Raw genomic sequence first — 17,084 nt, 5'->3', positions numbered from 1 at the left:
GCAATTTTTGTTTTCACCCCTTCCTCTAAATTTTACCCATCTTGGAGAAAAAGAAATACAAACTAACCTCCATCCCTTACCCACAAAATTTTCTTTTCTCCATTCACCCCCATCTAGAGGGCATCCCCACCTAGAGACTGACCCGCAGAAGCGAGGTTCCTTTTACAAACCTAGTGGAACGGGCAGTCTATCAACTAGACGGGGTTGGGAGGGTCCTACTAATCACCTTTTGTTTTTTTTTTCTTCCCCCTCCCTCGACACAAATGAATTATTGTTACCATTTTATTGTTATCTTTTTTGTTTTTACACGTCAATAAAAAATGTTTTAAAAAAATTGGGAGTTACTAGGACGTCCCCCAATATGAAAGGGTGAATGCGGTATTATGGTGAAAGAAGATACTAGCTGGGAGAAACTTTTGACTTTGTTTAGTTCTGGAGTGACAAGGATGACCAACGACCCCCAAAATCCCCCCTTTTGAGTTGGCCATGTGCCTAAGTTTTTTGTTCATCGTTGATTTTTTTTTCTGTATTTTTTAACATGAATAAAAGATTTAATATCTCAAAGTGTAGTATCTGTTCCGGCAGATGCTGCACTTAAGATAATTTGTACCAGTCAATGGAGGGGAAACCCTCTATACTGGGACAATTATTATTTTTGGTAACCAGAGTGCCCCCTTTTTGCCTACTTTTAGGGGAGCTGGTTTTTACCTCACATTAAAAAATGCCTTGTGCCTAATTTGCTCAGTGGGGGAGCAAATAAATACCATCTGTTCCGGCAGATACTGCAAGCTATGACTAGCAAAGACCAGATGTGGGGGCAACCCCACATGCCTGACCTTTAACCAGCTCCCATTTCCCACCTCTCGGGAGCTGGTCCCCTTTTTCCCTTCCCCCTCCCTTCACTCCTCACATTAAAAATTGGCCTTCTGCCTAATTTGCTCGGTGGGGGAGCAAATAAATACCATCTGTTCCGGCAGATACTGCAAGCTATGACTAGCTAGGACTAGCAAAGACCAGATGTGAGGGCAACCCCACATGCCTGACCATTAACCAGCTCCCATTTCCCACCTCTCGGGAGCTGGTCCCCTTTTCCCCTTCCCCCTCCCTTCACTCCTCACATTAAAAATTGGCCTTGTGCCTAATTTGCTCGGTGGGGGAGCAAATAAATACCATCTGTTCTGGCAGATACTGCAAGCTATGACTGGCAAAGACCAGATGTGGGGGCAACCCCACATGCCTGACCTTTAACCAGCTCCCATTTCCCACCTCTCGGGAGCTGGTCCCCTTTTTCCCTCCCCCCTCCCTTCACTCCTCACATTAAAAATCGGCCTTGTGCCTAATTTGCTTGGTGGGGGAGCAAATAAATACCATCTGTTCCGGCAGATACTGCAAGCTATGACTAGCTAGGACTAGCAAAGACCAGATGTGGGGGCAACCCCACATGCCTGACCTTTAACCAGCTCCCATTTCCCACCTCTCGGGAGCTGGTCCCCTTTTTCCCTTCCCCCTCCCTTCACTCCTCACATTAAAAATTGGCCTTGTGCCTAATTTGCTCGGTGGGGGAGCAAATAAATACCATCTGTTCTCCAGATGCTGCACTTCTATTTCTTGTTCTCTTTCAGTGGAGGAGAAATCCTTCACAACTGAGACAATTTTTATTTTTGTACCTTTTCTCCACGTTAAAAAACGACCCTGGTGTCTAACTCTGTCCCGTGGGGAGGCATAGTAAATAGGTACATTATGAGTGTCTGCGATTATTGCTGCTTCACTTATGGTTTCTATTTCTTTTTCATCCAGATGCATTTGTGTTTCTTTGTCTACGTATTGCTTAAATTCTTCTAATAAAATTCGATGATGTAATCTTTCATAATCATCATTTATCTTTTTAGCTCTAAGCCATCTATTAAATTGGTCTGTTCTTTCTCTGGCGAATTCAACAGAAGTATGATTTGCCATTTTTTAAAAATTTCTTAATCTAACTCTATATTCTTCTGGAATTAACTTGTATCCATTTAATATCGCATTGTTTATTGTTTCGTAATCTGTGGATTCTTCGCTGTCTAGGGCAGCATATATATCAGCAGTGCCCAGTGCGTCCCCTTAATACAGATTGTAGAAGCATTGGCCAGATATCATAAGGCCATTCTAAATTCGTTGCTACTTTCTCAAAGAGAGGAAAATATTTATTTACCCTTTATTCATTAAAATGTGGTACGAGTTTGATATAACGGCTTACATCGAAAATTGAATTAATAAGTTATTTGTGTTTTGGTTTCTTGTTTGTACTTCCAACCTCAGCTTTTCCAATTCTATTTTTTGTATTTCGATTCTTTCTCGTATTTCTAACTTTTTTTTTTCCAATTGAAGACATAAGTTAATGCCCTCTGGTTTGGCACTAATAAGGTCTAACAGATCCCTTTCCATAAATTCGTCCTGAACACAGTTTAGAATTTCTGATTTTTTTTTTATATTAGGATTGATATTCAACTCGAAATAAGCTGCAATCTCTAATAGTTCTGTTTTTCATTATTTGTATAAATCTTCTTTTAATGTAGTAGAACTTAAAAATTCTTCTATAGAAAAAGGCATTTTTTTTGTATTTATTTTATTTATTTATTTTATTTATTTATTTATCCATTTTATTTATTTATGTTTTTTTTTGTATTACTTTTTTCCAAGTTTTATTTTTATATTTTTTTAATTTAATTTTTTATTTATTTTTACTCAGTTTTAATAGATATATTGTGTGCAAGCCTTTTCTTGTTGCACACGCTAACGTACACACATGTACGCACACATACGTGCACATGTACGCACACATGGGCAACGTCACTTCCCCTTTAAAGGAAATCCACACATGCGTGAAGGACACCGGAAACAACTACAAAAGCAAGAGACCTGAGCTGTTTCCTTCTTTTCGATTCGGCTCCCAACCTGAGCGGTCAACGGACCTACCGCTCCCTTCGAGGCGCGCTTCACGGCCCCCCTCCTCTGCTACTATGTGTGGGGCAAGAGCCAATAGACAGTACGTACACCTTACATGCTTTCTCTCTTCATGGCCTGGATTGACTTTCTCGCTCTCTCTCTCTACGACAATAGACTTTCCCTCTCACCAGCTAACAGTGAGAGACACACACCAAACTAAACACGTGCTGTGCTGTCTGTACCCTTTCTTTTATTTGTTTCTTCACGAAATAATTTCAATTTTTTTTTTTTTTTTTTTTTTTTTTACACAGTGATCACCACTTATCAAGGCCCGGAAGCCACTCAGGGATAAGGGTTATTGCAAGTACATTACATTTATCAGGGATAAGGGTTATTGCAAGTACATTACATTTAACACGTTAGTTTCTTTCTCAATTCAATTAACTTTTCCTATTTTGTACAACTGGGGGATATATATAATATATCCACCAGTCCGCTACAATTGTTTTAGATTTTTTGTTTTTTTTATTTTTAACGGTTACGAAAAACGCTGTCAATTGCTGTAAGTTTAAAATTTAAAGGATGTGGTTATCTCCCCTTCATTTGTTTACAATATTTATGAATGCGTCCACGATCTTCAATAAGATTCTTATTTTTTTTTAATTTTTAATATTCTTATTATATATTTTTTTAACTTATGTAAATGTACATTTTTGTTTATTTATCTTCTGTTTCTAATTAGTTATGATTTTTTTTATTTATCATTTTTATTTATTTATTTATTTTTGAACCACGACAAGCTGCAACGGTTTATTATTCGATTCCTATATTTTTTTGTATAGACGAAGCATCTCTTTATTATATATATATATATATATATATATATATATATATATATATATATATATATATATATATATATATATATATTGGCAGCAAGGCATTATTCAAGCACGTCTGATTGAACACAACAGTTATTCATTTTTCCGATCTTTCTGGATATCTTTTCCATTTACCGAGCAGTCTTTTTAATTTCAGCAGGCATGTTATATAAAATGGCGTCCAAAAGTTGTTGTTCGGCCATATTCTTCTCAAACGCTTTCTATCGGTGCATCCGATTATCATCAGCAGCGATTGCTGTTGTTTTCTTGATTTTTTTTTTTTAATTGGCTATAAAGGTGGGTACAGGATGGTTGGTGGCGAATTATTTTTATTTATTTAATTTCGATTTTCCTATTTTATAGTTTATTTATTTAGTTTCATGCTAGTTATTAAATACTGTTTGTATATTTGTCTCAGTGTTAAATGAGATCCGGTTTAAAAAGGGCTGTAGTTTTTTTTATAAGTATAGCTTCTAGTAATTTTAGTCGTTGTATGCAGTTGTTAAAATATCGAATTTTAGTATTTTTAATTAATATATTTCTAATGTCGGACGACTGTAGGTTTTTATCGTGGGATGTTAGGTGCTGTTTTATGGCACTATTGTCAGCAAAATGATAGGTTAGTCCCTCCCACACCCACCTTTATAGCCAATTAAAAAGAAAGATTATAAATACACCAAACCTCAAAGAAAAAGAAAACAACAACAATTGCTCCTGATAATAATCGGATGCATCGATAAGAAAATGCTTGAGGAGAAATTTGGGCGCCATTTTATATAACATGCCTACTGAAATTAAAAAGACTGCTCGGCAAATGGAAAAGATATATATTCAAATATTCAATAGAAAATTGGCTCTGTAATAATAAATATGAAACTTGCATGAATTAACACATATTTAAGCGTATTTTACTACTGGGCAAGCCCCCCCCCCCCCCTCCACCGTTAATAAAGAATATTTCGATAAAAACTATAAAAGTACAAAACAAAATGGCTACCCTTTATTACATTGCTTTTTTAGGGATTTGCTAATAATAGAGATAGTATGAAATTACAAATGCTGTACATTTTTCATTTTGCTTCTTCCCCCCCCCCCGGTTTGAAGAATCAGAGCATGAAAGAATATTGCCTTCACTTTCTCTCTCCCCTTTTCTTTTTTGCTTCAATCTTTTCTCTCTTCTTTCTTATCTTGTTCTATTTTTTTTTTCTTTCAGCTCAGCATTTTTTCATTTTATTCTTACTCCATGGTGTGGTCCCTGGCTTTAGTAGAGACCATTTTGATAGACAAAGAACCTCACAGAAAGAAAATGAATGGATATGTATATCTATCTATATATGTATTTATTTGCTTCCCCACGAAAGCAAAATGTGACACAAGGTCGTTTTTGATGTGGGGTTAAACCAGTTCCCCTAAGACAAGGGTAAAAAGGGGGAACTCTGGCAGTATCCAAAAAAATAGTAATTGTCTCAGTATGAAGGGTTTCCCCTACATTGATCAAGGACCAATTAACTTATGTGCAGCATTTGCAGAACATATACTACACTTTGATCCCGGCCTGAAGGTCAAGAACAACAGAAAAAGGCAACCCTCTTTTCTATTTATTTTAACATATCTATCTATACATCTATAAAAGTGAGAATGTGTTTGTGTGTGTGTGTGTGAGGACACTTCTCAACCTATATACTCAACAAATTTTTGATCTACAGACTTGAAATTTGGTATATAGGGTGTAGAGTGAAGGGGCATTGACCGGTCTCTAAATTCATGACGAAGTCGAGAGCATGTGTCGAAGCTCGTGTCTATATTGATAAAAAAAAAAAAATAAATAAAAAATACATCAGCCAATAGCAACGATTCGGGAACAATTACAAACATTTTAAATAACAATTTTTATTAACCAGAAAAGGATCATATTTTCGTGTGTGCTATATGTGAAAGTCACAGTCCTTCTTGAATGTACACTGTCTCCCCATGTGCGTGAAATTAAAAAGTGTGGGTTTCATCAATGATGTGGTGAGATGTGTATTTTTTATAAGACAAGAATTCTGGAAATCATTCACGCGGTAAAAAGAATATTACATAATTATAAATGTATTACTAGAAGCTTCTAGTGACTGAAGAAATCCTCCGAGACTGAGGAAGTTATTAATGCCAGTGTAATTTAATGAAGAAAATTTTACGAATGCAAACTATTGGGGAGAAAAAGTTTGTGAGCATAGAATATTCATCCATTGTTGCTTGTGTAAGCTTCCTTCATAAGGAATAGAGTATTTTGTCCGTTTGCAGTTTTTTTTTTATGGCACTTTTTTTTTTTTTTTTTTTTTTTTTTGTGTAACCAGTTGAGTCTACATGGTGATAATTTTGAGCAGTGGTTATTCCGTCTATGAAAAACTGGCTAGAGATCACGGCAATCGTTGCTGAGACTGTGGAGTGGTTTTTAACGTCCTTCGGACGGAGTTAGACATGAGCGACATCATGGGCGGTGATGATGGTGACTAACGAAAACACTGTCGAGACTGATTTAATTTTGGTGGGCTAAGCATTTTACATCCTGTTTCGAGAACATTCCAACCCGTTTACTGTCTTCATACACAAAGAGACAAAAATATAGTCCCATGGATTTGTGTGTCAAAATAATGCATTATAGCCGCATCTCTTACGTGATACAGATTTGTGTGGGTGACCGGTGACAAAATCAAATTGTTCCTGAAATGAATAGATCCTCACCATATAGATTCTTCTATTTATGTGACGAGCGACTTGATTTAGCTAGTCACTACAATACAAGGGTATTCAGACACGTGGAAAACTTAATTGATTTTCATCCGGAAAAAAGGGCTGCAAAAGGGTCACAATTGAAAAATTGATACTTGGGATCATCAGATTTTTATCCGTTTGTCAATTATTTCATGAGGTTTAAAAACACTTTTTAAAGATCATGGCAAGCTGGTCTAATGGTTATCGTAATTGACTCACTGTCTTTTAGGTTTTGCTTTTGATCTCAGAGTATTTTTTTTACTTACAAGAAATGAACTGTTTAGAAAAAACATAATACTCGCATGCACATGTCTCATTTTTTTTCCATTTTTTTTTTACTTCATTTTTTTAAAAAGGAATTTAATGTTGCATTTAATACCTAACGTATTTCCGTTGGTAATAAATGATAATTCTGCATTAATTAAAAAAAAAAATATTGATGCATATTTTACGACCGGGCAATGCCGGGCGGCCTACGGGTGTAGCTATAAAAGCGAGTATGTGTGTGTGTGAGGATAATTCTCGACCTATTCACTCGACAAATTTTTGATCTACAGACTTGAAATTTGATATATAGGGTATTCAGACATGTGAAAAACCTTTTAATCTGTTTTCATCCGGAAAAAAGTGCTGCTAAGGGGTCAAAATTGAAAAATTGGTACATGAGGGTCATCAGATTTTTATTAGTCTGTCAACTGTTTCATGAATGCGTATGTGTGAATCATTTGCATTACAGATGCCTTATGTTAAGAATAAGTAGGTTTGAAAACACGTTTTAAAGAACGTGTCAAGCTGGCCTAATGGTTATCGAACTTGATTAACTGTCTTTAGGTTTTGGTTTCGATCTCAGCTCGAGTATTTTTTATTTTTTTGCTCACAATGAGTAAACTGTTGAGAAAAAACATAATGCTCGCATGCATATGTCTTGGCTTCTGTATGAATTAAAATATAATATTTATGCATATTTTACCACTGCGCAATGCTGGGAGACCTGCTAGTATATATATAAAGAGGCGTTCATAATAAAATGAAAATAGAATGAAAAATTGAAATGATAAAAGGGTCACCAGCTAGCAAGTGTCACCTAATACATAAATAGTTTTATGAATGAATGAAAAAGGTGAATTACGAAAGTTTGTAAGAAAACATTTTATATAAAAATATCAAAGTTACTTTTATGTTAGTAAATGTCCAACATGCGTTTGGGCCAAGAAGTTGAATGAATATTAATTACAAGTAAAAATGTCCATTGTATGAATATGTGCATATTTTAGTATTTCTGAGTGTGGCATTGTGAGTGTGTGCGTGTGTGTGTATGTGTGTGTGCGTGTGTGCATAACCTTTATTTATTGTTTTTAATTTTTTAATTTTTTTCCCCTTTATTTTTGACTCCCTCAAAATTGTTATATAGCCGATCTATATAATATGTGGGTGCTAGTGCACTTACTGATCCGCACTATTTTTAAAATCGTATTTCTGAGTTTAATTAAAGTTTTATGATATGTTTTTTTTTTATTTAATTGTAAGGTGAAAGTATAGAATAGGTACAAAACACCCTCCCCTCCCCATGTTAAGAATGGCTTTTTAAATAGTAACGTTATTATTTCAGCACGGATCAATAAGTGCACTAGTACCAATATATATAGTGTATATGTAAATATTTATGTTCGCCTCACAGTCTCAGAACTTTTCACAGACTGAATAACCATTGCTCAAAATTATTACCATGTGGACTCAACTGCTCAAGTGTGTTGAGTGTAAAAAAAAAAAAAAACTCCTTTAATCTTTGACAGGCTAAGGGTACCTACATAGGGGTGCCTGCGAATGAAATTTTTGTGGCAAGTGTGCTTTCTCCAACCACACCTCTCCTGAGTCAACATTGTTAAATACCAGTGGCAAGTAAAGTGTATGTACGACTGGAAACAAATGCCGAGATAAGCGCAGGACACATACAGCGCCTAGAATTGCCAAATGGTCACCCATTTGGTACTAACTAGGCTCAACTTTCGTGATATGACCAGGACCGGTGTGTCAACGCGCTTATGCCGTATTTACATAAAGTTAGACGAAAAGGAGTCGGGAAAATAGGTGTACTATTCTACGACTGCAAAATTATCTCATCCATTATGCAATTATTTATCTGCATATCTTCAAGGATTGCAACATTTAGTAAAGTGTATGTACAAGACGACTGGAAACAAATGCCGAGATAAGCGGAGAGCACATACAGAGCCTAGAATTCCCAAATCGTCACCCATCTGATATTAACCAGCCTCAACATTGCTTAACTTTGTTGATCTGATGAGAACCGGTGTGTCAACGCGATTATGCCGTATAAAATAGATCAGAGGGGAGTGAAAATAGCATTGTTATGACGACTGAACTTATGCATTAATGACATGAAATTTTAATCTTTCTGTTGCCAATATTAACGTTTCACAAATTAATTTTCATACTGAAAAGGGATTTTAAACACTTTTATTCCATCATCATTTCTATGTATACTATAACAGGCTCCGTCAGGTCCTGGATATGACCTTAAACTATATCCGATGGTGAGGGCCCCAGCTTGCAGGCCTTAGGGAATGTGGAGCCACCCTTTAATTGCCATTGCTCCCAGGTCCACTCTGACCCGGAATGGTAGCACCTGTTAGGGTCCCAACTATGGGTTAAATAGAATACAACTTAAAAAACAAATATACTATATTAAAAAATCGTTCTTCAAAATCACCAGATTCGGCATTAAATAACCTGAAAAGGGTTGATATGCCGTAAAACAAAACAACCAACCAACCAGGCTCCGTCAGTCTTTGACAGACTATGGATACCCACAAAGGGGTGCCTATACATGAAATTTTTGTGGCAGGAGGTGCACAATCTCCAACCACACCTCTCCTGAGTCAACATTGTTAAATACCAGTGGCAAGTGAAGTATATGTATAGGACGACTGGAAACATACAGTGCTTAGAATTCTCAAATGGTCACCCATCTGGTACTAACTAGGCTCAATGTTGCTTAACTTTGGTGATCTGATGAGAACTGGTGTGTCAACATGATTATGCCGTTGACATATCAGTCACTCAACAAATTGAGTGTATGCACATATTAATACATGTAATCGTCTAGTGTATATAATGTTCATCATGGATGTGTGACTATTTACACATATACATTACACATATAAGATACAGTTCCCACAGGACATATAACAGTTTATCAACAGTTCCTTACGGCACGAATAAACATCTTTTTCCGCTGGGCACCAGGTAAAGGGAGAACATACCTTTTTGTACTTACAATATGATGTTTAGCTGGAGTTGTAATTTTTATAAAGAAAATCATTTTTAAATGATTTAAAGTGATTAACATGAAATCGGTAGCATTACAAGGCTGATCACACAAGTCTGAATTATTGTGGACTTATCTGCGATGTGAGATAGTCCCTTTTTGCTTAGTCATAAAATTTGATGTTCTTACTTAAAAATAAAACTACTTAATCCATTTACGTGATTTTTTGGAATATGACATCCATCTTTGTTCTGTAACGGGCATGTACACCATAAAATTTTTTTCTGTATTTTTGTTTTCATTTAGGTTGAACAGTGGACTTACACCATACTATTGGTGCTTGTTTAAATACAGATGACAGATCGATTTTTTAAAAATATGTTGTTTTAAGCACATTGGTATGGAAGACTTAAGTTGTCCAAACATCAATATCCCCCTCTCTGAACTTGCTGATGTACTCCGGAGGGATGGTGAGACCAGTACATCTGGAGCCAGCTTGACCGCAGTAAGTGCCAGAAACAGTAGAAAGTACCACACTGACCTGCCTGCGGGGCTACAATCTGAATTTTCTATAGGGGTTGTTTCCCCTGGTCTTTGCTAAACCAACAGCTAACCACAAGGCAGTTGTGCCCCCTCACATGGTTTAGCTTGCCTGCTGAAGCAAGAAACCAGAGTATGGCGACGTGGATCCACATGTGAGAGATTAGAAGATGGTCAAGGACCAGTGACACTCATCCATCCCCAGAGGGTGCAGCGACGGGCTACAAAGGTGCTACCTCTTCTGTAACTCCCTATACCTTTGTAGTCAGAACACACTGACATATTGTTTTAGATGTGTTCCGGAATTCACTGTAATGCAACCAAAATCAATGAACCAGAATTCAATGGTAAAAGAGGAGTAGATTGCCTTGTGGAAATGGATGGGTAAACAAACATCCGGGCAACTAAAGAATTGAATACTAGAGCATCCCATGTCCAAGCATATTTGGTCAAATAGGATAAAAAGAACTGGAGTTATAGCTGAAAAATGGATAACTGGTGCCATATCCAGAAAAAGATCTATGTCCAGCTAAGATCTTAATTCCATTAATAGCGATGGTACAGATGAATGACAACAAATTGCAACCTGTGATGGACTACAGGGAGCTCAATGACTTTGTTGATACGTTTATGGCAAATGCAGATATATGGGTGCAGAAGTTGCCAGAATCACTTTGTGAGTCAGTCGGCCGAAGGTCACCAGAGTTCCATGTTTAATACTATCAACAGTTTAATCAACATTATAAGAATACAAGAGAGGCTTAACTCAGATGGCAGGCATTAGAGAAATATAATTGAATTTAGTCTTTAGTTTCTGCAGGGCTTGTTTTATCTTTTTTTCATGATTAACGAGAGATGAGCCATATATCTGTTTATATTGGCTTCTTGATTGGAACTAATGATACTTGATATGAAAAAATAATAATTATGTGAAGAAGTGCCTTGATTACATGTGCATCTCTATGTGAGTTTTGATATGTTGGTTTTAGCCAACCAAATCACATACTGTTGTGGTGTAGATGTTGAAAGGAATAACGAGAAGACTCAGAAATAGTGCAATGAATAATACAGTCTCCCGTGCATCATGAGTAAGCTGCTGGAATCTGTGTTAAATGATGAAGTAGCCAACCACCTCAGCAAAAATAACCTCCTCAGTGACATGCAATATGATTTCTGTTTTGCTAGAGCTACAGCAGATGTGCTAACTGTTATATCTCATAGGATTAGTGAATCTCTCAATATAGGCTTCCTTTCTAGGGCAATCGCTCTTGACGTATCAAAGGCCTTTCATAGGGTGTGGTATAAAGGTCTACTTCACCAAATCTCCAGCTATGGCATAGCAAGACATGTATTTTCAGTTATTAAATCATTTCTCTCTGATAGGTTTATAAGAGTAGTGGTTGATGGGCAGAAATCTAAAGTTCACAGTATTAATGCTGAAGTTCCTTAGGGATCTATCGTGGGCTCAAATCTCTTCCTGATCTACATCAATGATCTCCCAAATCACATCTTAAGATCATTCGAAGACATGCTGATGATACTACCATCTAGTGCAACACTTCAAAGGCCATAAATGACCAAGTTTTCTCTGATTCTCTCTCTTCTGATCTCGAGCAGATGGGGCAAGGGGGAAAGGAGTGGCTGGTTACTTTTAATGCATCTAAAACCAAGTTTCTATCTTTACATTATCAATGCTCTGATCCCCGTCTGGCATCAATTGAAATGAATGGCTCTCGTTTTATGAAGGCTCGATGTTTTGACAAACTTCTGGGTCTGACCTTTACTCCTGATCTAAGATGGAATACGTACATCAAATCTGTTGCCAATCTATATAAGAGTGAAGTACGTCCAAGGATGAAGTACTGTTGCCACATCTGAGCAGGAGCTGCTAAAAGCAGCTTCTCCTGCTTTGATAGAGTTCAAAATAGACTTTGTAGTGGGGGATGCCTTTTTCTCTTCTCTGCAACCTCTTTCCCTCAAAAGAGACGTTGCGAGCCTGTCTCTACTTTATCATTATTTTCATGGCAAGTGCTCATCTGAGCTCCAATCTATGGTCCCCTCTTGCCTTTCACGAAAAACACTCATTTAGCTGAAACCACTATCAATAATTTCCCTCACTCTTTATCTGTGCCTAAACTTAAAAGTAGATTCCGAGAATAAAGCTTCTTTCTTAGAACTGTACGCCTGTCAAACTCTGTTCCGTTTTCCTGCTTTCCAACTAACTACAATACGGTTGTCTTCAAGTCCAACGTAAACAAGTTCTTGATGAGCTGTCCCCTTAAGTAATCCAATTTACCAAATTTCCACTACTAACGATTACTACTCCCATTGACTTCCGTACACTCAGTTGAGTCAGAGTTCCGTTCAGTTCAGTTTAGGATGCAGTACCACGAGCGAGCAACTTGCTGACCGACTCTGTCTTTTCAATGTAAAATCATTAACATTGACTTTGCGCGTCATGCACCTCAATTCTCTTAACCTCAATGGATTAATCCCTAAAAAAATAACTTTTGTCACCTCAGACACATGTATGGAGCAAAACAAAACAAAAAAAAAATTATTTAAAAAAAAAAAACATGATTTCCTCAGTCAGAGGAGGTTTTCTCTTTTCCTCTTTCGGTACAGTTTTTACTCAAGTTCTATCTAACTCTAAGAAATATATATGAAGTCCTCATGACTATACATGATTCTAAAAATCTAACACTTATTTCCAAGAACTCATTTCCAAGAACTATGAACATCTCATAAATCATTTAATGACTTCATTTTCTTTCTCTCGCGTGTCGACACAGTGACACGACACACAGCACATGCATAAAAAATATATCCCACAATGATTTATCTTATTAAATAAAACTTTATTATAAACGTTAAGATTCGTCTACCATTATGCTGATTCTGACACTTTTTTTTTGTTTGTTTATGGTGAGGAGTGAGCGATTTTTGTTCATGTCGCTGATCATGTGACGCTGGCATCGATGAGGACCGGCCATTCCTTGTTTTCACACTGGCGTCACACACACACACACACACACACACACACACACACACACGCGCGCACGCACACGCACACAAGTGTAGTATCTGTTCTTCAGATGCTGCACTTCAATTTCTTGTTCTCTGTCAGTGGAGGAGAAATCCTTCACGACTGAGACAATTTTTATTTTTGTTCCTTTTCTCCCCCGTGGGGAGGCATTGTAAATAGGAACACACACACACACACACACACACATCTTTAAAATTTATCACTAGTTACCTCCCCTTAACTTCTTCAGCGGTAGAGATCAAATCAGCCTTGTAATGGCTACGATTAATAGTAAATTGCTAAAAATCGTAAAAAAAAAAAAAAAAAAAAATGATTCTCTTCATATAAAAAAATTACTTGGACAATTTACGTAATTTTTGGAGTACGTAACGTACACCATAAAGATTTTTCTGTCGTTTTTTTTTTTTTTTTTTTTTTTTTTTTAAATTATTTTAATTAGGTTGAATTCTGGACTTGTACCAAACCTTCAATATAGCCAACATGTTAAGTATTCCCGAGGTATATACGCGTATTGCACCCCCCCCCCAATAAAAAGAAAAAAAAAACATAGAAGAATCTCATTTTTACTTTTCTGTTGACAGCCTGGGGAACAAAAGATGCAATTTCACATTTTGTTTTGAGATAAAGTTCTAAAAAATATACGAAACTACACACACGAAACATTATTCGACCAACTCTACTTGATGTAGAGGTCATCATGGCGGCTGTCGTTAGAAACGGTGAGTGTTTGCTTTCTTGATTCTTTTAAAACGTAAGAACGATAATAAATATCTTAAATTTAATGGTGAATTGTCTAATGCGAACCAAACAAAATAATTTTCGTCCCTATGAAAAATTCTCGATTGTCATTTATATCCATTAATTTTAAAGGACGTGCAAATGACATAAAGATGTTTTGGTTCTCCGTACGTTCATGCTGGTTTATTTTTTGTTGTTGACATTCGTACCTTTGAATAAACAGTTAATTTAGTTAATGTCGCGGCAACTATATACATTAACAACAGAATGCGACAAAATGTTTGGTATATTTTTACGACTCGACCCAATGTAGTATACCCCCCCAACCTCCCCATGTTAAGAACAGCTTTCGGAATAATCACCCCCAACCTGAACCTCCCCATGTTAAGCACGACTTTGGAGGTTGGGGGTGTTTATACTACGCTGGGTTAGGTCGTAAAAATACCAAGAGTAATAAAATTTTTTTTTAATTTTTTAACTGTTTCCACATCTAGGTAGGTACTATTGGGACACTCGGTGCTTATTTAAAATTACACTTAATCATCATATCGTATGAATCGGAAGATTGTATTGTTGTTAGCATTGGTTTCTACGATATTTTCCTCGTTAGAATTCGGTATTTTTTTTACTTTAAACTGACGACTCTTCTGTTTTTGGGTATGCTAAAAACAAATATCACATTAAAATTTTGGACAGGCAAGTAGTTTTCTGGATATTAATACCTTTATTATCCGATGTAATCCATTATGTTTTCACTGGCGACCATGTTTTTTCCTAACTAAACAAGTACTAATGCGCATGCGTATTGCAAAACATTCCCCTCTTCCCCATGTTAATAATGGCGGCCGCCAATAACATGTGTTAGTATTAATATACACAAAGGTACAACAAAGTTGTCCATAAACAAATATATAACAAACATCAGAGATCCGCTACTACAGAACACCGACCACTCTAATTTGTTTTTTTTATAGGTAATTGAGGTCGCTGACAACGAATCTGATAGTCAAACTTGGGGCAAATTTACCGTTTGCATGGTATTTACCCCTGAACCCACGAATTACTTTCCACCATTTTGCAGCTTCCGTTTACGCTGTAGCATAAACGACGGCTTTACCAAGCAAACTACGTTGGAGGAGGGGATTTTTTTGTTTTTTCCCGGACATAGAATTTTCTAATTTTCAAAAATACATTATAGCACTTTTTGGGTGGAAAATTTAAAATTAGCTGAAAAAGAAATAAAACAAGAAAAAGAAAAGCACTCCAAGTTGGAGTAAGGGGGGGGTTGGTATTATTTTACTTTAAGGCCCGTCTCACGTTCGTATAGAAGAAAATGTTTTTTTTGTAGATTCCAGTGTGCTGAAAAAGAATATGAAAACCGTTTCCGTCGGAAATTTACCGTTTGCATGGTATGAACCTCGGAATGTTGGAAGTACGCGCGAGCGCGCGGAAACATAAGCGAGCTTTTTTAATGGCGGAATCGCGCGCGCACTCGCGTACCTGACGGCCTTTTCATAGAGCAATGTAATGTTTGGCGGAAAATTTCAAAGTAGATGAAAAACAAGAAAAATAAAACAACTTTGCGGGGGAGGGGGATGTCGGAAAGACCCTTTTTTGTGGCGGACAAATCAGTTTTTTTTTAGGGGGGGGGGTGAAGTTGGAATATCATTAATAATCTCGGAAAGACATTTTTTTTTTTTTTTTTTTTTCAAAACAGTTCTTGGTACGCTACTACAGAACACCGACCACTCTAATTTGTTTGTTTTATAGGTAATTGAGGTCGCTGACAACTTACATTATCTCCGTTGTTGGCAAATGTTCCTTGGCGCGTGTAACCGGTGGCTGCTGGGTGGGTGCTATAAACAAATATAACTTCCGGCGCAAATTAAACCCCACACCCCCACCCACCCCAATATATACGCGGAAGAATATCAATGAAAGAATTTTTCGAAATTTTTGAAATTATTATATTCTAAAATATATTATAGCACTTTTTGGGTGGAAAATTTAAAATTAGCTGAAAAAGAAATAAAACAAGAAAAGGAAAGCACTCGAAGTTGGAGTAGGGAGGGGGGGTAATTTATCTTTTTTTTTTTTTTTTTTTTTTTTTTTACCTGGAACATAGAATTTTCAAATTTTCAAAAAGTAACGCACCGACATTTACCAATTAGAACACCATTTAACATTTTCCGAAGATTTTACTGTGTACATTGGGGGCGCGAGCGGGCGGGGGGGGGGGCGGATGTGATGTTGGGGCGCGCGCGAGCTTGGGGGGCGGATGTGATGTTGGGGCGCGAGCGGGGGTGGTGGTGGATGTGATGTTGGGGCGCGCGCGAGCGTAGCGTAAACGGAAGCTGCAAAATGGTGGAAAGTTATTCGTGGGTTCGGGGGTTAATAACATGCAAACGGTAAATTTGCCCTAAGTTTGACTATCAAATTTGTTGTCACCGACCTCAATTACCTATAAAAAAAACAAATTAGAGTGGTCGGTGTTCTGTAGTAGCGGATCTGGATATTTACCACATCAAAAGCAAGATCAGTTACTTTTCTACCTTACTGGATAAGTTTTTAGTGTTTTTATTTAATGTAAAATGTTTATTCGATTTGAAAAACGAGTAATGGTAAACGCTGCCGGAGAACAAGAAAAGATGGCTGTGATGTCTTTAAAAATAAGAAATCAAACAAAATGATGGTAGAAACCCATCCAATAAATGTCACGGTTCTACCACCAGTTTGTTTTATTTCTTATTTTGAAGTGATTATCGAGTTTTTAAAGACATCACGGCCATCTTTTCTTGGGGTGGGTTTCTACTACTATTTTGTTTAATTTTCTATTTTTGAGCGATTATCGAGATTCCAAATTTTTCTTGTTCTCAGGCACTATTTGTTTTTCAAGCTGAATAAACGC

The 17,084-nt window shown here is 36.8% G+C and overlaps 2 protein-coding genes across 2 annotated transcripts in view; one reads left to right on the top strand and one right to left on the bottom strand.

The window, feature by feature from the left end:
- The window catches only part of LOC145259266 (polyprenol dehydrogenase-like), a 244,249-nt gene that overhangs the window by 11,659 nt on the left and 215,506 nt on the right, over positions 1-17,084 (bottom strand). The window lies entirely within an intron of this gene.
- LOC145259267 (large ribosomal subunit protein uL22m-like) overlaps positions 14,043-17,084 on the top strand; it is a 44,263-nt gene continuing 41,221 nt past the window's right edge. Inside the window, exon 1 of the mRNA XM_080117107.1 lies at positions 14,043-14,157. Coding sequence (XP_079973233.1) covers positions 14,136-14,157 — 22 coding nt within the window. The 5' untranslated portion in view covers positions 14,043-14,135. The remainder of the gene's footprint in view (positions 14,158-17,084) is intronic.

This window comes from Euprymna scolopes, chromosome 34, assembly GCF_053919585.1.
Source record: "Euprymna scolopes isolate OS-2025 chromosome 34, ASM5391958v1, whole genome shotgun sequence".
In the NCBI taxonomy this organism is placed as follows: Eukaryota; Metazoa; Mollusca; class Cephalopoda; order Sepiida; family Sepiolidae; genus Euprymna; species Euprymna scolopes.
This window is presented reverse-complemented; position numbering and strand designations above follow the sequence as displayed.